The sequence below is a fragment of the Myxocyprinus asiaticus genome, chromosome 47 (genome assembly GCF_019703515.2).
Source record: "Myxocyprinus asiaticus isolate MX2 ecotype Aquarium Trade chromosome 47, UBuf_Myxa_2, whole genome shotgun sequence".
Taxonomy (NCBI): domain Eukaryota; kingdom Metazoa; phylum Chordata; class Actinopteri; order Cypriniformes; family Catostomidae; genus Myxocyprinus; species Myxocyprinus asiaticus.
Genome location: NC_059390.1, coordinates 2289 through 27475, shown reverse-complemented (window position 1 = coordinate 27475; position 25187 = coordinate 2289). Strand labels below are relative to the sequence as shown.

The 25187-nt window shown below is 41.3% G+C and overlaps 1 protein-coding gene across 1 annotated transcript; it reads right to left on the bottom strand.

Moving 5' to 3' along the window:
- On the bottom strand, nt 1–17485 carry LOC127436708 (tyrosine-protein phosphatase non-receptor type 12-like). The gene is made up of 17 exons (XM_051691014.1): nt 17133–17485; nt 12632–12740; nt 10168–10244; nt 9929–10024; nt 9809–9847; nt 9647–9718; nt 9410–9469; nt 9166–9308; nt 8655–8721; nt 8193–8270; nt 7992–8090; nt 7701–7786; nt 3595–4325; nt 2394–2449; nt 2266–2308; nt 1328–1432; nt 1–1244 (listed from the first exon to the last, which is right to left on the bottom strand). Exons 1-17 carry the CDS (start codon nt 17238–17240, stop codon nt 1183–1185), a joined length of 2031 nt encoding a protein of 676 aa, XP_051546974.1. The 5' UTR covers nt 17241–17485; the 3' UTR covers nt 1–1182.
- Nucleotides 17486–25187: the final 7702 nt, after the last annotated feature.

Sequence of the window (25187 nt, the reverse complement as noted above, 5' to 3'; positions counted from 1 at the left end):
AATAGTCAAATAGATTTTTATTGCTGTATTGTGGAAGTTGAATTTATTACAATTTGGGTGCTGCGGCATATTTAGCACACCAGCAGATGCCATTTGTGATAAATGAAACATTGCTGCAGTAGTGTAACACTAGATTTCTGAGTAATATCACTTAAATACAAACACTGTTTTTATATTCACACATTACTGGACATTGACACCGAGTGTGTGTGTGTGTGTGTGTGTGCAGATTGTCATTTCACCTGCTGACGGCGACAGTCACGCTGGCCAATAAATATTATTGATCTGAGACAGACACACACACACACACACACACACACACACACACACACACACACACACACACAAAATATACTAAAAGTTAAGCAGATTGCATCATATGTTTTACTGACAGGCTGATTGACACGTTTGTGTTGGAAGGTTGAGTAAAATCCCAGAGGATTAATGTGACTACACACAAGCACACACACTAAAAAAAAGGCACAGATGAGATCGGTCAGGGCATAGTTTGTAAAGTGAAAAAATGGCATATACAAAAATAACCTCTAAAATAGAATTTACAAAAGCATTATTACAATCTGGAGCCGATTCACACCAGCCTTTGGAGAAATAACCTGACAAAAGAACGAAAGAAAAGAACGAACGGCACGCCGTAAAAAGGGAACAAAACTAACAAAAAATACAACCCTGAAATCATTTGTTCTAACAGAATGGCAAATAATTTACAGTCTGAGGTACATGTGACAGGTTTCATGCATGTCATTAATATATTCAGTGATAGTACGTTTGCATCATTATTTACTGCTCGCGCTGTACACGTATGAAAGAATGCAGATACAGTCATGAAGAAGATGCCGTGTTCTCTGGCCCCGTGTGTACTGCTCTCGTTGTAAAGATGTTAAACTATCGCTAAAGATGCTGAATGTCTTCACCTTCAGTGACAGTCACAAAGTAAATCTGGTCCAATCACAGCGCAGTAAGGCAAGTTTCTGGTCCAGCAGACGGTTTAACACCAGCAAGTCCACGGCAGCGGCAGGCCAACAGCTGCATCATGGGAGATTATCTTTGTAGCGTTACTGATTGTGTTAGTCAGATGTGGGCACAGAGTCTCCGATCGACTGTCTACAGCCGCACTTACGACAGAAGAAGAGGCGTGTGCGAGCGACTGTGTGGCGACCGCAGTCACGTCCACTCGGACGGGGGGTCTCGGGGGCCTTTGGGATGTGAACAGCGGCTGCCGAATCCTGACGTTCACAAAAACACATGAGAAAACTCACAGAGCGTTAGAACGATGTCATCATTGTCTTCCAAAAGCGCTGTCACTCACCGATCTGGGCGGAGCCTTCATTCTCTGTTCTCTTATCCATCAGAGCGTCAGGGGGTGTGGCTACTGACAGTGAATCTGGACTCTTTCCGTTCTTCTGCTCTGAATCTAAAACAAAAGAAAGAAAACTTCAGCATCATTCCCACAGCTGACACAAACACACATCCTTGGCATCAGTGATTTAGTTTCTTTTTTTAATTAAGAATTCACGTGTGATCATCACAGATCTGTTCTGATTGGGTCACACACACACAACACGGAAAAACAATGCTGAATGCAAATAATAAAATGGGAGTAACCATATAATCGCATTTACCGTATAACCATACAATATATTTATACCACGTTTGGCTCAGTCACTGTTGTTTATTTATTTAAACAATGTGTCAATCCAACCTAATAATGGTAATAATTTTATATAGTGTCTGGCCTATGCAGATCATGGTAATTTTACTACATTTCAATGTTTGATTTTAAGGACATTTTTGTTTATTTTTGTCTTGATATTGTGCTTGATGTCTAATGTCAAATCTGAACCCTGAAGCAAAACCAGTTGAAAATCACTGAACATGTCTGAACATCAACACAAAGGTGTCTCCGTTTGATCATGTTGGGTGATTTCATCCGTCTCAGTGCAGGACAAGACGAGGCTCGTGTGTGTATGTGTGTGTGTGTGTGTATCAGTTTGGCCAGATGTTTGGAAATGTCAACATTAATATAGTGCAACATGTTGAAATCTGACTGGTGAGGACTTTTTCAGCGGCCCTCACAACTAAAAAAGATTCATAATTTAGCCGAATCACGTTTTACTTTAAATCTACTGATATGAACAGGTTTGTGTGAGGGTAAAGGTTCGAGTATGGGAAATATCATTAGCTGATTAGAAAACACTGCATCTGTCTGTGTGTATGTGTGTGTGTGTGTGTGTGTGTGTGACGTACCGCTCTTTGGAGGACTAGCAGAGATTTGTGTATCTGCAGTTGCCTGTAAAGGAGACAATCTGATGTTTAAAGTCTTTCAAACGCTTCAGATGAGAACAGAAGGATGTTTATAATCGCTGCTGTCTCACCTGTGAAGAAGGTTCTTCTGCAACATCATCTGTAGACACCTTCACATCGGTCACATCTGAACCAAACAGAGAGACACACAGACACGATGAGAACGAGTCATCAGTAACCCTACTTGTGACGCACATGATTTGAGCAAAATTTCATATTGCAGATTATTTTGTTTGTGATTTTTGAAACATTCATCAACTAGGCATGCAAAAACTAAAAACTAGGAAGTGATGCCTTGTGTCCTCAAACTAAAGTTAGCCAGTGGACCTCTAATGTACTCCAGTGATGAAATTCAGTCCCAAACATCCACACATACTCACTCACACACACACAGACACACACACACAATCCACAAAAACAGCCATGTGTGTGTTTGCTTCCACATTCACTGTTAATGAGGGATTCTGTGCACATTTACTGTGAAATATTCCCTTAAAACCGTCACTCTCTCTTGATTCAGCTGTGGGACGTGTATGACTGATGTTCACCAAGACTAACCAGACTTAACAGACAAACTGACCCAACCGAAACAATAATGTCATATGCTCGTGCTGAATGCAGAACATGAGAATAAAGAGGCGCTGAGAGTCTGTGCTGGCCTCATGTGGCGGGAGGTGTTTCAGTACAGACCTGCGGCCAGGAGGAAAGACTCAGGTGTTCTCACAGGAGGCCAAGCCTCCCCGATCAACAGACATGAACCAAAAGCGACAAATGCTCCCTTACACCCATTACCCTACTGAGTGCCCTACACAGGGAACATAAGCCCAGCTCAGTGTGATGAAGCCGCTTTGATCAGGTGACCTAAATATCCCACAAACATCTCTGCAGAGCTGTGACGCTTATCACAGAGATCAACCTATATATGTATACAAACACACACACACAAACGTGTGTGAATATTTACATATAAACACAAACATACAGGCCACATCAGCGGAGAGAACCAGACAGAGAAACAGGAAGAGACACACATCACCCATACAGTTTTTGCATGTCATGCAGATCTGCAATCATATCCCAGAACACACACACACACCCCCCCCCCCCACACACACACACACACACACACACAGAACTCTTTCTGTTCTGATTTACACTGGAGAATGTTCGTTTATTCATCGAGTCTTTCTAAAGCAAATGAACACAAACACAAACTTATTCAGAGTGTGTGTGTGTGTGTGTCTGTGATGAGACTATGAAACTCAAGCGTACGTGATGTTTCTGTCGTCAGGTTTTGCCCGGCGATGGACAATGGTGTGACCCTGCGTAGGGGCTGATCGTTCTGCTGCACCGTGGAAATGGTGCTGGTCCCCATGGAGATACTGTCACCTCCCTGCGTGTCAGTGAAGTCTGAATGCAGCGGGTTTGTGAAGCTCAGCGCAGTTCTGATGGAGGAGGGGGCAGGGCTAACGGTGCACTCAGCTGGCGAGCTCACTCTGTCAGGACAGGTTGCGGTCCAGGCGGCGTGACCCTTCACCCCCCGCAGCGACAGGTGATCGGGTCGCGGTGGGTCGTCCGATTCCTCTGACGCAGAGCTGCTGCTGGTGTTGGTGTTGGAACATTTGAACGCGTGCGAGCGCTGCAACGCACCATTGCCCTCGAAGCTGCGTGGTCCCTCCTGACGCGGCACCTTCATGATCTCAATGCTCAGCTTACGCTCCGGATGCTTTTCGAGCCTGTCGCCGGGGGTGGGCGGCTCGGTCGTCAGGGTGGGCAGGGTAGGGGGATCGTCTCCAGGTTTGTTGTAGTTCTCGTTGAGGTCTGGGTTCTGATTGGACGCCAGCGTGTGTAGGATAGGTTTGGGGTGGTACCGGTCATTGTCTTGACGCACGTTCGTAACCGTTGGAAATGCTGAGGGTGGTGAGGGGGTGAGGATCGGGGGAACGGGGTGTGGCTCGGGTGGCTGTAAAATCTCCTCCATCACGTCACCCTCGACCTGATGACTGAAACAGAGAACATTCCTTCACATGACAACTCCAGCCGTCATCAACAACAACAACAACAACGAAAACAACAAACATTCTATGACTCGATCTACATTAAAAGTAGCCTTTTTAAAAAAAAAAAAATGTATAGGCCTATTTAATACAGTAGGGTTAGGGTTACTGAAACATTCACAGAAGAGAGAGACATGGAGACCTGACCTCTGACCCTAACGCTCTATAGTCATGTTCTTGACATACTTTGAGGAAAAAAGCTGCACATTTCCTTTGACAACATGACAACCTAATATGCAAGCACTCCACACAAACTACATCTCATATGTAGATGCTTGATAGTTCAGTTCTCTTATATCATCGAAAGCGGAGGAGCATTTCACCAGATTCTGAATTACAGTGAATTAAAACTACTGTGAACTGCACACAGAAACCCAAAAAGGGCTTCCTGTGGTGTTCTGCAAAAATAAAACCAGAGGGTTTTAAAGTTGAGAAATGACTGTAACATAACACTATTGTAAAATAAAACTGAAATAATATAATAATGGGTTAGTTTGAAGTTTGTTTCTCTTTACACTAGGGCTGCAACTAACGATTATTTTGATAACTGATTAATCTAACAATTATTGCATTAACGCATTAAATATAACCGCATTAAAGATGTAACCCATTAAATATAGCCGCATTAAAGATGTAACCCATTAAATATAGCCGCATTAAAGATGTAACCCATTAAATATAACCGCATTAAAGATGTAACGCGTTAAAGATGTAACGCATTAAATATTCTGCATTAAAGATGTAACGCATTAAATATAACGCATTAATGTAACGCATTAAATATAACCGCATTAAAGATGTAACGCATTAAAGATGTAACGCATTAAAGATGTAACCGCATTAAAGATGTAACCGCATTAAAGATGTAACCGCATTAAAGATGTAACGCATTATAGATGTAACGCATTAAATATAACCGCGTTAAAGATGTAACGCATTAAATATAACTGCATTAAAGATGTAACCGCATTAGAGATGTAACCGCATTAGAGATGTAACCGCATTAGAGATGTAACCGCATTAAATATAACAGTGTTAAAGATGTAACGCATTAAATATAACTGCATTAAAGATGTAACCGCATTAAAGATGTAACCGCATTAAAGATGTAACGCATTATAGATGTAACGCATTAAGGTGTAACCCATTAAATATAACCGCATTAAAGATGTAACGCATTAAATATAACTGCATTAAAGATGTAACGCATTAAATATAACCGCGTTAAAGATGTAACGCATTAAAGATGTAAAGCATTAAACATAACTGCATTAAAGATGTAACGCATTAAATATAACTGCATTAAAGATGTAACGCATTAAAGATGTAACCGCATTAAAGATGTAACCGCATTAAAGATGTAACCGCATTAGAGATGTAACCGCATTAGAGATGTAACGGCATTAGAGATGTAACCGCATTAAATATAACCGCGTTAAAGATGTAACGCATTAAAGATGTAACGCATTAAACATAACTGCATTAAAGATGTAACCGCATTAAAGATGTAACCCATTAAATATAACCGCATTAAAGATGTAACGCATTAAATATAACTGCATTAAAGATGTAACGCATTAAATATAACCGCGTTAAAGATGTAACACATTAAATATAACTGCATTAAAGATGTAACCGCATTAAAGATGTAACCGCATTAAAGATGTAACCGCATTAAAGATGTAACGCATTAAGGTGTAACCCATTAAATATAACCGCATTAAAGATGTAACGCATTAAATATAACTGCATTAAAGATGTAACGCATTAAATATAACAGCGTTAAAGATGTAACGCATTAAAGATGTAAAGCATTAAACATAACTGCATTAAAGATGTAACGCATTAAATATAACTGCATTAAAGATGTAACGCATTAAAGATGTAACCGCATTAAAGATGTAACCGCATTAAAGATGTAACCGCATTAGAGATGTAACGGCATTAGAGATGTAACTGCATTAAATATAACCGCGTTAAAGATGTAACGCATTAAAGATGTAACGCATTAAACATAACTGCATTAAAGATGTAACGCATTAAACATAACTGCATTAAAGATGTAACCGCATTAAATATAACTGCATTAAAGATGTAACCGCATTAAAGATGTAACCCATTAAATATAACCGCATTAAAGATGTAACGCATTAAATATAACTGCATTAAAGATGTAACGCATTAAATATAACCGCGTTAAAGATGTAACGCATTAAAGATGTAACGCATTAAACATAACTGCATTAAAGATGTAACGCATTAAATATAACTGCATTAAAGATGTAACGCATTAAAGATGTAACCGCATTAAAGATGTAACCGCATTATAGATGTAACCGCATTAAGGTGTAACCCATTAAATATAACTGCATTAAAGATGTAACGCATTAAATATAACCGCATTAAAGATGTAACGCATTAAATATAACTGCATTAAAGATGTAACGCATTAAATATAACCGCATTAAAGATGTAACACATTAAATATAACCGCATTAAAGATGTACCGTATTAAAGATGTACCGCATTAAATATAACCGCATTAAAGATGTAACGCATTAAACATAACCGCATTAAAGATGTAACGCATTAAATATAACCGCATTAAAGATGTAACGCATTAAATATAACTGCATTAAAGATGTAACGCATTAAATATAACCGCATTAAAGATGTAACACATTAAATATAACTGCATTAAAGATGTAACGCTGGGGTGTTTCCTTTAAAGAGCTCCAGCTCTGATTATTCCACAACGAGAGTGCTTCTGTATTTACTTATTTTGTATTTTTGCATTATAATTCCCTCATACTTTGTGATGTACATCAGCTGAAGCTGTTTGGAAAGTTTAAAGTGCATCTGTGATCTGTGTAATTCTTCCTCTCCTCCGTCAGTCGTGAACTGCAGTGCTGCTCTCACACGTCATCATTAGAGTTTAATGTGATCTCATGTTACGTTAAATGACATCAAATGACTATTCCACGATGAAATTTTTTGTCGACATTGTCGATAACGTTGACTAATAGTTTCAGCTCTATTTTACACATCAACAGTCCTCTCAATCAGTTCCACACAGACAGGTGCAGATGTTATTAACTGATTGAGAAAAACAACACTGGTATTGGATCCAGATCTGCTGATACCAAGAGTTCAAGTATCACTTCAAATTGTAAAATACAGTAAAAGTGCATTTATAATGTTATTTATCTTCACAGAAGACACTTTAAAGTTACACGTGTGACTACAGATCCATTCACTCTTCAGCTGTATGGGACTGAAAGGTTAAGGGTTTATGGGTAGAGTTTGGAGGCGGGGTTTTACCTGCGGATACGGGGCGGTTTTGGAGGGGGGGTATCCCAAATTTCCTTGTCAGAGTTCTGGCTGGGTTTTTCCGGGCTACCCTCTTCCTGCGGTGTGTGTGTGTGTTTGTGTGTGTGAACAGACAAACCAAACAGGTTCATGTAAAACAATATAACCAGTTAATAATCTAGTTATGGCATTTAGAAACAAAATATAAATAATGGAAATGTTGAGAAAGAAGAACATGACACAATGAAGATTATTACAGAGCATCAGAGTTTTAAACTCGCTGTGTGTGTGTGTGTGTCTTACCATCCCGTCTGTGATCTCAGAGTTTGTTGGACTCTCTAAAATCATCAGTTGTTTCTCAAAGAGCTGCACAATCGCTCGATGAACCAACTCATACTGCTCCTGACAGACACACACAAGGGTTATGGCATATAAGTGAATCTCGTGGCACTTTTTAAAGTATGTATTGTGCAGTTTGCGTATTGTGTAGGTTGTGTCATTTACTTTGGTCTGAACTGCAGAATGACGTTGTGTTCTCATCTCCTGAATCAACCGGAAAACGTTAAAATCTTCTGGAATTCTCTACAAAATAAACACACAACAAAAATGTCAAACTCTAAAACGATATGACAGAAATACAGTGTATAGACCTTATTCACGCTAGCACCATATTTGATTTTTAATGGGAATGGAAACGAGGCTGTGAGGGATTGACAGTTTAAAGTGTTTTTTGGATCATTCAGCGGACAAAACATTGATCAAATATCTGTCCAAGAACATTCAATATATAAAGAACTCCAGACAACATGAGTTGTGGAAAATCAGATGTGATCTAGGAGTTTTACACAGCTTTATACTGTTCGTGCCATAGAAGAGACTGTAAGTCTATCCCTCACAGCCTCATTTTCAATCCCATTAAAAATCAAAGATGGCGCTGAATAAGGTCTATGTGTGTATGTGTGTTACCCCAGCTTTCAGTAAGTTCCACGTGTAGTCTATAGCGCAGATCGCTCCTGTTCGGCCGCAGCCCGCACTGTCAACACAATCACATGACAAACACAGTTTGAACACATGCTGATCAGAAACATTAATTATAATCAACCCAAATAAACACATTCACACACATGCAGTTACACAAAATAAACAACCCCACTTTACCCATAAACCAGCCTGTCAGTCATCAGTGACTATTAACGGTTAATCTGAAGTCAAACATCACAGTGTCTGTTTCTGTCACGAGTGTGTGTCGCTCTAAACACACTGCTGCTCACACACTGCCTGCAGCTTATCCATAGATTTAATCGTCTCGTTAATTAAGGGACGAAATCAGAACGTCCAATGAGAGTTTGAGGCACACTCTGTGTCTGATCTTCAGCTTCTCATTTCTTAAATTGTACTTCATGATTGTACTGTACAACAACTGTCCTACATGAAGTCTCTGTTCCCCGCTCTCTCACACACACACATGATCTGGTACCTGCAGTGGACACATATGGGAACGTCGTGGTGTTCCTGATATTCCCGCATCAGAGCGATCATGTCCAGTATAGAATCAAACGATGACGGCACATCATGATCCGGCCAGTTCACATAATGAAACTGTGTCACTCGTCGTGATTCCTGACGGAGAGTCAGAAAAACAGACCTGACCATCAAATGACTTTGCTAATAAACACACACAGCTGAAACACACTGATACACACACACACACACAAACTCACATGATCAAACTCCACTGTGAGCGTGCGGATGAAATAATCCGTCCGTGGTTGTTCTGACTCCTGAAAAACACACGTTTGTTCCTTTAATGATTTCAATGTTTCATCTAACAGTTGCCGTTAGTCACTGTCAGTCTGTCTCTGCGCCCCTTGCTCGCTCACGTGTGTGTGTGTTCTCTTGAAGTCATGTGACTGGCTGTCAGAGAGAGAGATGCATGCTGGGAGGTGTTGCGTACTCACACAAGAGATGGTGAAGGGTCCAAACATCATGGGCTCATCTCCAAACAGAGGAAAATAGCGCTCACACTTTTTCTGCAGAGAGTAAACACAGTTAGGTGTGTGTGTGCGCATGTGAACTAAAGGTTGTTTTCGTTATTGAAACACATCGAATGTCATTCTCACCCGACCCATTTCAAACTCCCGACACGCCATCACAATGACCTGATGAGAAAAAAAACACCTGTCAGTTATGAGAACACACACACACACCCATACACACTCTCAGATGGTGGAGTGTCTCACCGTGATCTTGTACTGCCAGATCATCCTCCAGAAATCCAAAACTGTGTTCGGCAGCGGCCCCTGTGTGGCGATATAAGCCTCTGGACCATCTATACCCTGAACACACACATATTAAAAGTCACAAACATGTGCGAGTTATAGATTTATTTTGAACACATCATGAATGAGCAGAAACTCTTTTGCTGTCTGTTGTGTTATCACTGTGTTTGTGTGTGATGATGACAGTCCGTTTGGAGTACCTTGATGAAGTTGGCATTGATGTAATCGCTGTCTTGGTTGGATGTTTTTAATGTCACCTTCACACGACTGTGATCAACTGACGTGCAGAAGAAAGAGAAGGATAATAATGTATAATTAGGCTCTGTTATGTTCATGTGACTCCGATCAGACACATTTCAGAAGGATATACGGACGCTAAGCTCAGCACTTCAACATGATATCTAACGGACATTCAACAAAAATATAGGCTAAATAACTGTAACATCTTATTGCACAAGGGCGATCCTTGCTGATGCAGGTACACATCTAGTTCACGACATCATTATTCACAGCAGAGGATTTAATGCCCGACAGTGATCGTCTTGTAATGTATTGTTGATGCAGCGCTTTAATGGCTGAAACAGCAGCACTGCAGAAATGGACTAAACTTTAAAGCGTTAAAGAGACGAAACTTTTGCAGAAGGTTTTATCTGTGCTGGCAGTTATTCACTGTGAAGCACAGCAAGCTGAAATCACTCTCCAAGAAGTTGCATCTAATTAATTTGAGAACTGCATCTCCCATTCAAACCACCAAGAATAAAAAATATTAGTGTTAGTAGTAGGGGTGTAACAATCCATCGCTGTATCGATCCAATTACCAACGATCCAATGTTATCGATACAACGAGTAAATATAAACATTTTTTAATTCCTTTATTTTAATACTCTCATGTCAGCCATGTCCGAACGCATTTCAATCAGGCGATGATTACATTCATTTCACTTGAGTACTAAATACGTATTTAGGTATACGTATTTGTAAGGATGTGCGCAGGGTCTGTGAAGCCAAACTGCGCTCTGCTATCCACGCATGCGCATCAATCGGGCTTCCTGCGAAACGCGAGCTCCAGACCAGTGACAATATCCGTGAGAGCGCATCAACCAGGCACTCCTTAAAATGTGAGCTCAGGCTTCCATCGATATTGTTGCGCATGCGACCCATTTGAATTTTACATGAGAATTTGCTATTTTAAAGGACAATGGAGCAGTTCAATCATTATGTGAAACATCTTGACAGCGTCGACATTCTGAACAGCACTAATGAGAGAAAGAGAAACACCTGCTCAGCTCCAGCATCAGTTATAAGACTTTACACATCTACACATCAACACCCTTACTAACATTTATCACACTTATCTGTAACAGAATTTTTCATTACAACTTACACAGAAAACCACGGATAGTTGGAAACAAGTCATGGGTATGTAAGTACTTTGAATTGGATTAAACTGAAAAATAATCTGTAATCAAACGACTGATGATCACTTGTGTGTGACGTTATTTTTTTATATTATCTGCATAATTTTTTTCAACATTTGAAGTACCTTATTTTGTAGTGGATGTCCCAAATGTGGATACTAAATTTGCACTTTTCAGAGAGCTCAAAATATAAAAATTATATTTTGGTTGCATTTGAGGGCAAACATTTTTTTTTTATTGTATTATTTTTTTTTTAATCCCCTTTTCTCCCAATTTGGAATGCCCAATTTCCACTACTTAGTAGGTCCTCGTGGTGGCGCGGTTACTCACCTCAATCCGGGTGGCGGAGGACAAGTCTCAGTTGCCTCTGCTTCTGAGACCGTCAATCCGTGCATCTTATCACGTGACTCGTTGTGCATGACACCGCTGAGACTCACAGCATGTGGAGACTCATGCTACTCTCCACGATCCACACACAACTTACCACACGCCCCATTGAGAGCGAGAACCACTAATCGCGACCACGAGGAGGTTACCCCATGTGACTCTACCCTCCCTAGCAACCGGGCCAATTTGGTTGCTTAGGAGACCTGGCTGCACACCCTGGGATTCAAACTCATGACTCCAGGGTTGATAGTCAGCGTCAATACTTGCTGAGATACCCAGACCCAGAGAGCAACATTTTTTTCATTGATCGTGTAAAATAGGCACATAATATCTCAATATCGATTGCATGGCCCTGAATCTAATCAAATCGAAATTGTATCGCGGCAGACTTTGAAGTATCTGCAAATATCAGATCGCAGGCCAAGAGAATCGATATAAGATTTATCGTGATGAAATGTCCGATTTACACCCCTAGTGAGCAGTTGACCCCACTAATTGACTAGTTGAGCACTGTGGCACAACCCTACTTCACACCATGCATTAAAATCATCAAGTGTACACCTATCCGTGGATTATAACCTGTCCTTTACATATGCACATATGTTCACAGCTACAGTGTCATCCACACAAACTGACACACAGAAATATTGAACAAATTGAAATCTTTTTGAAGTACCCTGTGAAATACACATAAATTTGGCTGGGCATTACTGTTTTCAGCTCATTGCTTTATATCATGAACACACAATCACAACAATAACTGTCACTCAGTCATGTGCACAGGCTTCCCACACATGGCAGGATGGGTTAGTTTAAACACACTAAGGGTTAAAGGGTAGCCAACAAATGAGGTACTCACATGGTAAAATGTCTTTATATCTGTTTTTCTTCACATTCTCTTCCTGCTCTCCAACATTAGTCGGGTAGATTTTCTCTGTTCTGTATTTGGTTGATAATCGGCGTAATCGCTGTAAAGACACAAGGAAGAGCAAACGGTCAGTCATTGAATGAGATTGACAGGGAAAGAAAAAAGTTCATTATATTTTTAATGATAGCGTGTGAGACACTGAGCCTGTTTACATGCACACCAATACTGATAACTCCCAAAAATCAGCTTAAAAACCTGACAAAGAAATATGAGTTTACATGAGATTTGAAATAATCAAGTTATTCTCTGCTTCTGACATCAAACCATGAAGAGGCATGCACACAACACTTGCGTACATCGGATAAGCTGGTAAAATGCTGGTAAAGGTGTTTACACGCGAAATCAGGGTAATGGGCAAAAATCGACCCGTGTCGATCGGTTTATTCCTACGCCGTTTATGACTTTACACCAATAATGCTGTTTAATGTGTTTACCTTACCACACAGACACATGTTGTCAGCTTATTAAGCATAACTGGTGTAAGAACATGCATTTAAACATGCTCAATGAGTTCATGTAGGAAAAGTTCATAAAATAAGTCCTGCTTAATAATAATGAATAATAGTGACACAGATGAATTCAAACATCACTGAACTGCTGGTGTGTTATTTCTGCACCAAACCAATAAATAATGACCATTTCCAAACAAAGTCATTTTTATTTTATAGCGCCTTTCACAACACACATCATTTCAAAGCAGCTTTACAGGAAATCATGCATTAACAGAAAATTAAACTGTAATATCTATAAGAGTCATCATTGTGTAGTTTGATTAAATATGATTGTAAATTGTGTATAAAAAATAAATAATTCAATAATAATTGTATTTAGACAATTGCCCCAGTGAGCAAGCTGAAGATGACAAACACTTCCCCATCTGCCACCGGTCATTCAAACAGGTCATCCCGCCCCAAACTCACACCATTGGTGGACTCAGTGTTTTATGTGTGACAGTCCGGACAGTGATGTGTTGCTGCAGAAATGACTCCATTTACACCTGGTATTAGATGCGTTTTGGGAGATACGATCACATGTGGTCAGGACTAACTACAGGTTTAAATGGGGTCTAAAATGTTTTGTGATCAGATCACAAAAACCACACACAGAGGTTGTCAAAAACACATATGTCCACATCATATTTGAGGTGTAAACACTGATCCGTCCTGATGTGTCCCGGGGAGCAGTGAAGCGCCACCCTTCACCTGTCAATCAACCACTGCGCAAAAACAAAAGTTTAAACTTTGGCGTTTATGAGCGGCTTTAAAAAGAGATAATCCAATCTGAACATTTGAAAAAGTGAATACATACACAAGCACGAGAACTTCACAGAACTTCTTCAGGTGACAAGCACACGCATCTGAATACCTGAGGTTTTATTATCATAGAGTAACACACTGACATAGTGACTGATATATGTCATGAAATCATAGATGCTCCCCTCAAAATCCCAACAAAAGTGCCCAGAAGAGACACATTTGAGTTGTATGGTAACACCAGGTAGAAACATTAATGCGTCTTGGCTGACCACATGTGATCAGATCACCGAAAAGCAAACAGGGCCAATGACAGATCTTTAATATCAAACACGTTCATAATATTACACCATATGTTTATGATACAGAACTGAGTTCTGCATCATTAATTCTGTTCAGATGTGCAGATGTTGAATGAAAGTATCACTCTACCCTAACCCTATAATAACATCAAACCCAACAGGACTTATCACATTCTCATGTCAATTACATTTACAGCAGTACAGTGATAACACACACACACACACACACACGTCTCCTCCTCCGTGTGCCTCATCAAACACAGGAAGCTGAGTGTGTTGTAATACTTCCTTTCCTGTCAGCGTTGAGGTGGAACAATGGCCAACATGATACAGTTGTGCAGTGTCTACAGTCCCATCACACGTCTGAGGAGTTTTACACACATGAAAAGAGCATCTAAAATCACTCATTTTAATCAGACTGACTGATGCTCCGAGTCAGTGTGCACGATATCAGTCCACCAGGAAACAATGTTGTGTAACCGGTACCAGACTGAGAACAACTGGATTTAACAAACGTTTGTGATGTCCATCGCATCATGTCTGTCAAACTTATTCAATGTTTAGATCCAGACACTTAGTAGAAAGTACACCAAATATCATGACCACACACACACACACACACACACACACACACACACACACACAATGTTTCTGCTGCTGAAACGATGAAAAACCTCCAAACTAACGGACACTATGATACTGACAGATGATGTGACGTCATCAAACGTCTGCCCCTGTTGGGCAGGACACACAGACAACACAGAAGAACACAATGTGTGTGTGTGTTGTGATCACAGTCCCTTGAAACATCAGAATTCATCACTTTCAGTGTTTGATGTTGGGGTCTCATTTAAGGCTCATTTATGTGTCAACTCTCAGAAATGGAGCCATCGAGGAGCGTAAAAAACATCAGTATTATGAGAAAACTTACTGAAGCAAGTTCAGACAGATACAGTGATCTTCTACATGTACAGACACAGTAAACACGCTCATATTACTCAACCATCTACTTCATTCAAATCAACATTTATCACAGTATTTGACTTAGAAAACAGAGGAACTGAAAATTCTAGAATACAAACATTCAAAAGCTTCATGTGATGTTGTGTCAGTCTGCTGTGACATGTTTGTGCTGTTGTTTCAGGGTGTTTGTGTGATAAATAATGAAACAAACACCGTGAATGTTTCAATCATAATCAATGTAGCAACAACAACAGGACAAAGATCTGTTTCAAAATGTCCTGTGTGTAACAATGCATGTGTGAGTACATATGTATATGTATGTGTTTGTTTGTGTGTGTATATATATGTGTCTGTGTGTATAAGTGAGTGTGTGTATAAGTGAGTGTGTGTTTGAGTGTATAAGTGAGTGTGAGTGTATAAGTGAGTGAGTGTGTGTGTGTGTGTGTAAGTGAGTGTGTGTTTAAGTGAGTGTGTGTGTGTGTGTGTGTTTGTATGTATAATTGAGTGTGTTTGTTTGTTTATTTAGTTATAACGCCATGTCAGCAGCTAGGCTATTCACATGGCAAACAAAGGTTCGTCAATACATATTTGCAATATTAGATAAGACACTTTAAGTTTTTACAAGATAAAAACTGTAAAATCTGTTCAGATGGTATTTTTTACAAAATGGTTATTAAGGAAGTCTCTGTATAGAAGTATTGTCTGACAGAGTGTGTATCTGTTTGTATAAGTGAGTGTGTGTGTGTGTCTGTGTGTGTCTATGTATGAGTGTTTGTGAGTGTGTGTATATATATGTGTGTGTTTGTGAGTGTCTGTGTGTATGTGTCTGTCTGAGTGTGTGTGTATGTATGTGTGTCTGTGAGTCTGTATGTGTGTGAGTGTGTATGTATGTCTGTATGTGTGTGTGTCTGTATGTGTGTGAGAGTGTGTGTGTGTGTGTATGTGAGTGTGTATGTATGTGTGTATGTACGTGTGTGAGAGTGTGTGTATGTATGTCTGTATGTGTATGTGTGTGTCTGTGAGTGTCTGTATGTGTGTATGTCTGTCTGTCTGTGTGTATGTGTGTCTGTACGTGTGTGTAAGTGTCTGTATGTTTGTGTAAGTGTCTGTGTGTGTCTGTATGTTTGTGTAAGTGTCTGTATGTTTGTGTAAGTGTCTGTGTGTGTGTGTAAGTGTCTGTGTGTGTGTGTCTGTATGTTTGTGTAAGTGTCTGTGTGTGTCTGTATGTTTGTGTAAGTGTCTGTGTGTGTATGTCTGTATGTTTGTGTAAGTGTCTGTGTGTGTCTGTATGTTTGTGTAAGTGTCTGTGTGTGTGTGTGTCTGTATGTTTGTGTAAGTGTCTGTATGTTTGTGTAAGTGTCTGTGTGTGTGTTTGTGTAAGTGTCTGTGTGTGTGTGTCTGTATGTTTGTGTAAGTGTCTGTGTGTGTGTGTGTCTGTATGTTTGTGTAAGTGTCTGTGTGTGTCTGTATGTTTGTGTAAGTGTCTGTGTGTGTGTGTTTGTCTGTATGTTTGTGTAAGTGTCTGTGTATGTCTGTATGTTTGTGTAAGTGTCTGTGTGTGTGTGTGTGTGTGTGTCTGTATGTTTGTGTAAGTGTCTGTGTGTGTGTGTGTGTGTGTGTGTGTGTCTGTATGTTTGTGTAAGTGTCTATGTGTGTCTGTATGTTTGTGTAAGTGTCTGTGTGTGTGTGTGTCTGTATGTTTGTGTAAGTGTCTATGTGTGTCTGTATGTTTGTGTAAGTGTCTGTGTGTGTGTGTGTAGGCCTCAAGTGAGTTGATCGCATTGACTGTATAAAAACGCTGTAATCAGAACAGATATGTTACACTGCACGTTTGTCTTTCATTGAATGTGTGTATCTGTTACTGTGAGTGTGTATTATTGTTTCATTCATCAGTGAGTTTAATTGGATTTTTACCATAAAGTCCGAGCTGAAGTTATCTTCTCCCTTCTGTTCTTCGCTTTTCACGGCTTCAATGAATCTCTTGAGAATATTCACCTGCTCCATCCCGACGGGACGATTCATTCATCCACAACACAATAAATATATTCAGGAAAAGAGTCTTTCGGCGATTATTCCAACATTTTTATGGCCCCATGTTCCTCCGTCCTGTGATTAAACCGCACAAAGTGAAAACACAGTCCGTAATCCGCAGGTGGCGCTGTGCAGCTTCTGGATATTCGCAGCTGTAAATAAACTTTTATTTTCACCCAGAAATCCGTTTAATAATCAAATAAACAGCGCGCGCCCCTCCCTGCGGCTGCCACATTCACACTGAACACACAACCGGACCGCCCGAACGCCGCTTGAGCCCGCCCCGCCCACTGACGCTCCTCTCGCTGTGATTGGACAAAAGCCGGAATCGCACCGTCTGCAATTGCACAAAACTGAGCTTCAATCATATACATGCTTTGATTCCTTGTCACTGACTGTCAGGTCTGACTGTCAATCATTACGTCACATGAGCTCCTCTCTGATTGGATGAATATGGAAGCCAATCGTACCCGCCCACTTCCCTAAACCAGGTTACACCCGCCTCTTCCGAGCTGACATACGGGTATTAAAAAACGTCACCGTCAGCATGCACACCATTGTCTCAGACTCGTGTGTTATTATTAATATCTAGTGTCAATTATTTATTTTATAACTATGGACAAACCATTGCAATGAGTGTATTCATCCGTGTGAACAATTTCCACCTAAACACACTTCAACCAGACAGTGTCGTTCAGTTATTCATCATTTACATTATATTTACAATATTTATATAGTATTTATATAGTAATCCTTTCTATAAACGGCTTTCTCCACTGCTGTTATGATGACCATCACTGTTGGTGAAATACCTGTGTCAAACAATAATTAAAAGATCTGTGTTTCTGGTGTTTTCTCAAATATATGAACACACACACACACACACCCTTACACACACATACTAACACAAACACACTCGCACACACACATACACACTCACACACTCACACCCACACCCTTACACACACTCACACACACACACACACACACACATGTTGGTTCAGCTATCATTATGAGGACTCTCCATAGACATAATGATTTTTATACTGTACAAACTATAGATTCTATCCCCTAACCCTAACCCTACCCCTAAACCTAACCCTCACAAAAAACTTTCTGCATTTTTACATTTTCAATAAAACATCGTTTAGTGTGATATATAAGCTGTTTTCCTCATGGGGACTGACAAAATGTCCCCACAACATCAAAAATTTCAGGTTTAACTATCCTTATGGTGACATTTGGTCCCCACAAAGTGATAAATACCAGTACACACACACACAGATGCTTAGTCAAACATCCTGTTACGACATAAACAACATTCTCTCTTTACAAGAGTAATTCACATCCTGAACAAACAGAAGGACATGAAGATTTGAAGTAAACGTGATTCCTTTGCATTCTTGCTTGTGAAGTCACTTCCTTGTGTGACATCATCAAACCTAACCCTTTGTCTCTCTGTTCATGTGCTGCCTGTAAGAACACAGAGACTACAATCTGTCATTCATTCATGTTGTCATTTCTGTGTCTGTGAAAAACCCTCAGAAGAGAAACAAAACTCAAATCATGTTCTGCATTGTAAGATGAACTGAAAGATGTAGATGTGTTATGTGTGAATAATCACTCTCTCTCTCTCTCTCTCTCTGTGTGTGTGTGTGTGTGTGTGTGTGTGTGTGTCTGTAGTTTATAGATGATAAGAGAAAGTTATGCCAAGCAGCTGAGTTCAGGAATGTTCTCCAACAAGCTCCGACATGACTCTTAAGACAAGAGACTCTGTGTTGATCAAATAACTTCACTGTTTTAACTCTCTCTCTCAATTTTCAATTTCAGTTTTAAAGTACTTTATTGGCATGATTGTGTTTGCATGCAATATTGCCAAAGCATTAATACACAAGACAAATAATAATAATAAAACAGTAAAAAATAACAATAAAAATATAATTAAAATAAGGTGCCAGGTAATGAATAAAATTAAATAAAAACTATAATAACAATATACACTATACAATATAAAATAAGCATTTAATAAGACATTATGAACATAAGAAAATAAAAATACTGTGACTGAAGTACATTAAGGCAGTGATTGGTTTCTGAATTTAGCTGCAACTGATGCATGATTGTCCTCCCCCAGTAACACCTGCATTTGATCCGTTTCTGCTGAACTGGAGAACTGTGGCATGAGGTTTGAGAGTTAAATTTTTCCCAGTGAAGGAGAAAGTGTGTCTCGCACGCGTGCACGCACCTTGTAGAAAAATACTTTCTCTCCAGCAACAATTAATAACACAGAAGAACATTTTAAAACATGGACTGAAAGAAATGATTCACTTTACATTCAAGTTGATCTGCAGTGGCAATTCTGACAGTAACAAACTGACTGATCTTCAGAGAAACAGTGAACACAAATGAAATACATTAAAAGCAGCGGCATCATCATTATGACCGCAGCCATGCTTGCTCAAACAGTACTTACGTTAGTTCATGCCATTCCTGATGAAAACTTCTGTATGTTATCACACACACACTTTTATATGGTTTTCACGAGTTTGTTTGCCCATATAATCTTTAAGCTATTATGTGTGGAGGGGCTCGAGGTAACAGGTTCAACTCGAGCTCTGATGTATCCCCCAAAAGATGCAGGAGGAGTTAAGGACAGCAAGTTGAAAGTAAAGGGATTGGATGCTTAGAGGCTGAATTGATATAGATGATCATTAGGCTTGGTAGTACAGAAGAACCCCCCCAAAAGGAGTAAATTAAAAGGGACGAAGATATATGACAAGGGATGGTGGTTGCCTAGTTTCTGCGGGAGCTGTGAGCGGGGCAACTGTTGCGCATGCGGAAGCTTCCATTTGCATGGAGCTGTATGGAGTTTTAATGCTGGGACGCGTTACGCTGCTGCGTTTTTTCTATTTGTATACAGGAGCAAGTACTGCAGTGGCAGTGTTAACTGGGGTTGCATAAAAATTCGAAAGGCTAACGCATCTCGCCGCTGTGTTTTTTGACCTGGAGTTGTGAGCAGGCGCTGCTGCTGCTTAGCCTGGACCGACGTCACCCTACTATATCCACCATGTGGAGCTTTGAGCTGGGTACTGCTGCGGCAGTATAATTTTGAAAGGGGCTATGGCGGGAGCTGCATTTGGAAAGCGTGTCCCAGTGATGCATTTGCGACGAAAGCTGGGATTGAGGACCTGCTGTGGCAGCGTGAAAGGCGTGAAGCTCAAAGGGCTGCATTAGGATTTCTTAAACTTAGCACTGGGACGCATCTCACTGCTGCGTTTATCGATCAAGAGTCATGAGCGAGCACTGCTGTGGCAGTGACACTCTGAAAATGCTCCTGCGGGAGCAGCGTTTGGACTGGAGGGTTTAAAGTAGTAGCGCTGGAGTACGTCCCGCCGTAGCATCCATGACATGGAGCCCATGTGTCAGAAAAGCATGGGCTCTCAAATGTCACAGACGGGGAAGGAAGTCCTCGTCCCCAGTAGAATGGGCCAAATGATATCTGAAGCAAAACCTCCCGGTATCAGAAGGAGGGAGCCTACGGTATATAGATAAGACGCAAAGCTACAATCCTTCCGACGCGAGGGCCTGGATCACATAAGGAGAACGGGGGCCTGCTGTGCTCGGGGGACAAACAAATCCTGGTACCTCCAGGCAGCTGTTCAGATAGGAGAGCCCACGCTGCTATCCGAATGGGAGATCCTTCATGGTCAAGAACATGAAGGATCACACTGCGAGTCGGAAGGGGAGAGCCCCCACGGCGCATGAATGAAGGGCTCACTCTGCGATTTGAACGGGAGAGCCCCTGATATATAAATGGGAAAGCTCACTCTGTGATTGAACGGGGTAGCCCACACTGCAATTCAAACAGGAGAGCCTGTGCTGCATCTGGTTGGGAGGGCCACATGGTGGTTCAAATGGGAGAGTCCACACCAGGCGTGGTAGCTCACACGCACTCAAACGGGAGGGCCCTCGCTGCATCCAGATGGATATGAGCCCGGCGGGGCTAGGTTAGTGGCGAGGTGCATAATAGTAGGGAGGTGTGGTCCGAGCTTAAAAAGATGTGATGGAGGTTGGATCGAATGTACGTTTCGAAGGTGTGGGATGACCACTGACCGAGAATTTTAATTTGGTGTTCAGACAGACCTTTTTGGCGGCTGAGGTAGCGGCCCCTATGCGGAAAGAATGGGGAGAGAAATGTTCGGTAGGAATGCCGGATCTGTTGAGGATCTTTTTTAGATTATTTTGAAACCAATGTCTAGACATGGGGACTTTTTTGACATCAACAAATAGAGGGTCGAGCGGAGAGGTGATTTGAGAGATTCTCTGGAGTAGAACAAAAAGCCAGGGACTGGTATGGCTGAATAGGGGTTGGCAGATTGAAAATGAAAACTGAATGTCCGCGTTTCAATTGATCGGTTTTACTCTGTTTGATATCGAAACAGATTGTGCCATGGTTTAAGAAATGAAGGTCAGAGAAGGTGGGGTGGATGGCTGGGTTGAAGGTGGAGTTGATGGTGAGTTCTGAGACTCTGAGGAAGATGAAGAAAGCCAAACTGAACATGGCATCTAGGGTTTTTGTTTTGTTGGTAGAAAATATACCAGAACGAAGAGTAACAAGGCATTTGGTTAGGATGTTGATGGTTAGTGGTTGTCAAGTGTCTGGACAGATGGGATTCATTTTGTATAAACCCTTGATAAGAAAAGTTATCTGGGGGTTTGTAATGGAAGGGCATTGTTGGCCGTGAATGAGTTTAAAGAAGAAGTGTATGCTGCTGAGGTAGACTTTGATTGTTCCTGGCTGAATTGATTTGGTATTATGGAGGTGAGATATGAAAGAGGATATTGAGAGGAGGGAAAAATCTGGAAAAACTAAGTTGTATGCTCTGTGGAAGTTTTTTAAGGAACTCCAAGCTGTCCAGTAAGTTTGGAGTGTTCTGGGAGAGACGGCTCGTAGTATTGAACCCATAGACAGGGTGTGGAGTTGTCTAAGTGGGTGGTCTACAGGAGCTAGATTTTAGTAAACTGCATTGAAGCAGCCGGCTGGTGGAGGCAGCCTCACGCAAAGACTTGCTCTGGGTGGAAGGTTTAGACAAAGGACATTTATGCAGCTATAGGGGCTGTACCATTGATATATTGCATTTAATCAGCCAGCTTACAGAGGCAACCTCATGTAAGGGCCTGATCCAGGTGGAAGGTTTAGATTAAAGGACCTGTGTACGACAATAGGGAGTTGTACCATAGGTATACTGTCAGATCAACTCGCTTGTGGCAGTAGACTCATTCAATGGTCTACCCAGAGACAGGCAAATATGGTGCTTGAAATGAACAGGAGATGGTGACTGCAGCTGTAATGCTCGTTACAGCTGCTGTGAAGCGAAGACAAAGGGCTTTAGTGGAAGCTTGGTAAAACACTGCTGTGGCAGTAGAGTAAAGTGGGCCTCCTGCAGGAGCAGATTTAAGGCAGTGCTGTGGCAGTGGAGTAGAGGAGATGGAATAGTAAAAAAGGGGGGAGGGGTGCTCCTGCGGGAGCAGAGTTTAAACTACTGCTGTGGCAGTGGATTGAGTATTTGGGGGCATAGTGAAGGAGCTCCTGTGGGAGCGCTGCTGTGTTTCCATTGCTGTAGATGCACTGCTATAAACATATGGAACTTAGACATTGAAAGCGCCTGTGGAGAGAATAGAAATAATCAGTGTACATACCTGTAAGGGAAGCAAAAGGTTAGTTAATAAAATATAACCATTACATTTATACACACCTGCATGGGAACCAAAAGGTTAGTAAGGAAAAACATGACTATTACGTTTGTATGTGCCTGTAAGGGAAGAAAAAGTTTAGTTATGAATACGTAACTTTATTACATTTGTCATGTCGGGGCACTGCTGCGTCAGTATAGAACGTGGTCGGGCACTGCGGCACAGTATCAAATGGGGGACTGCTGCGGCGGTACCAAGTGGGGCGCTGCTGCAGCAGAATTAAGTTGGGCACACATGGCTTTATTACGTTTAAACACGCCTGTAAGGAAAGCACAAGGTTATTTTGGAGGTTATATCAGGCTCTATTTATTATGTCTTGGACTCATTTTAACCATGAACTAAATAAATGCCAATGCGAAGGCTAACGGGAAATGCTAAAGGCTCTTAAAATTACTGCACCACCACTGCACTCGAATGGGAGAGCTCATACAGCGTTTCAGACAGGAGAGCCCACGGAGTGAATGACGTGAAATCTCACACTGCATTCGAATGGGAAAGCCCAACCTGCGATTCGAACGGGAGAGCTTGCATTGCGATCGAATGGGAGGGCCCACACTGCGATTCAAATGGGAGAGCCTGCGACCAATCCGCTGAGGCTCACATTGCATTTGAACAGGAGAGCCTGCATAGCGTTCGAACAGGAGGACCCACACTGCAATTTAAACAGGAGAACCTGTGGCCAAATTGCATAGGCTCACACTGCGTCCGAACGAGAGAGCCCACATGCATTCGAATGGCGCAGAGTAAAGAACCTTGCCGAATTGCGGTGGATATATATATATATATGAGCTATGCCCCTAGACTTTTATAAGAGGAAACATAAGAGGAAACAGGAAACATTGTTGTGGTGTTGTGGGAGATTTAGTGGCATGGCCTGAAAGGTTCCACAGTTGCGGCACCTGGACAACACATTTGCGCTGCTTTGCAGTGTCGTGGGAGTTTGTCGCATGCCGGAGTTTAAGACGCACGGCCTAAAAGACGCCGCAGTTGCGGCACTTGTACAGCACATTTGTGCTGCTTTGTGGTGTCGTGGGAGTTGTTGCATGACCCGAAAGATGCCGCAGTTGTGGCATGTGGACAGCACATTTGTGCTACTTAGGGATGTTTTGAACCAATGATGGAGCACCGCAGTTGTGCTTTCTTAATAACTAAAATGTTTGCCATCTTTGACTCCTCGGTAGGTAATGGTGAAGTCTTGGAAAGACACCTAGATAGAGAAAGCGAGCGGTAAAAGTTCTGCTAATGCTTATTTTTTGGGGAAGGCATGTGGTCGACGTTTCAGGGACATAAGTCTAGAGAGAAGAGGAAATAAATATTAGTGACATTTAGAAACAATAATGTGACTAACAGCATACAATTATCTAAGAATAAGAGAGCTGCATACAGAAATTCAGGACTAATGGTCTTCCTTGGAAATACAGATTTAGAAACAATGTGAACAACATAAAAAAAAATTATTTGAGAAATAAAAGAGCTTTAGCTCTACACTGCAAACGGAAATTCAGGAGAAGATGGACTTGCAATCATTATTCACTTGTGGCCATTCACTCCTTAGGAGTACTGTATGACCGCCAAATGCTGTACAGTATACGTCTTGCATGATTGATGTATCTGCACTGCAATCATTTTGTGAGCAGATACTCTGTACTACCTCCGTACTACCCCCAGAAAATCAGAGAGAGAGAGAGAGAGAGAGAGAGAGAGAGAGAGAGAGAGAGAGAGTGAGAGAGAGAGAGAGAGAGAGAGTGAGAGAGAGAGAGAGAGAGAGAGAGAGAGAGAGAGAGACCGCTGAAGCGCCGCTAAGAGGAAACACCTGTGCGCTAGAACAGGATTTAAACAATCAAGCTTGTGGGAATATGGTGTTGACGGTTAAGATGAAAGGACCTGTGCACGGCCATGTGAAGCAGTAGCACTGGTATATGGTGAAGCAGTGGCCGGTTTTGTGGAGGCAGCCTCAACGCAATAGGATCTGCTTCGGCGAGTAATGACTAAAAAGGCAGGGTAGAAAACCACAGTTAAAGTGGCAGCCGCCATGATCACGATGTATGCAAATACTGAGCTGCTGCGGCAGCTTGCGTTGAAAAACATAATGATTGTGATAAAATAGTTTATCTGGTAAGAAGGACGAATACTTTAAGAGTAATTGGACATCGTCTGGATCTGTCGCGGGTTCCCAATCCTGTT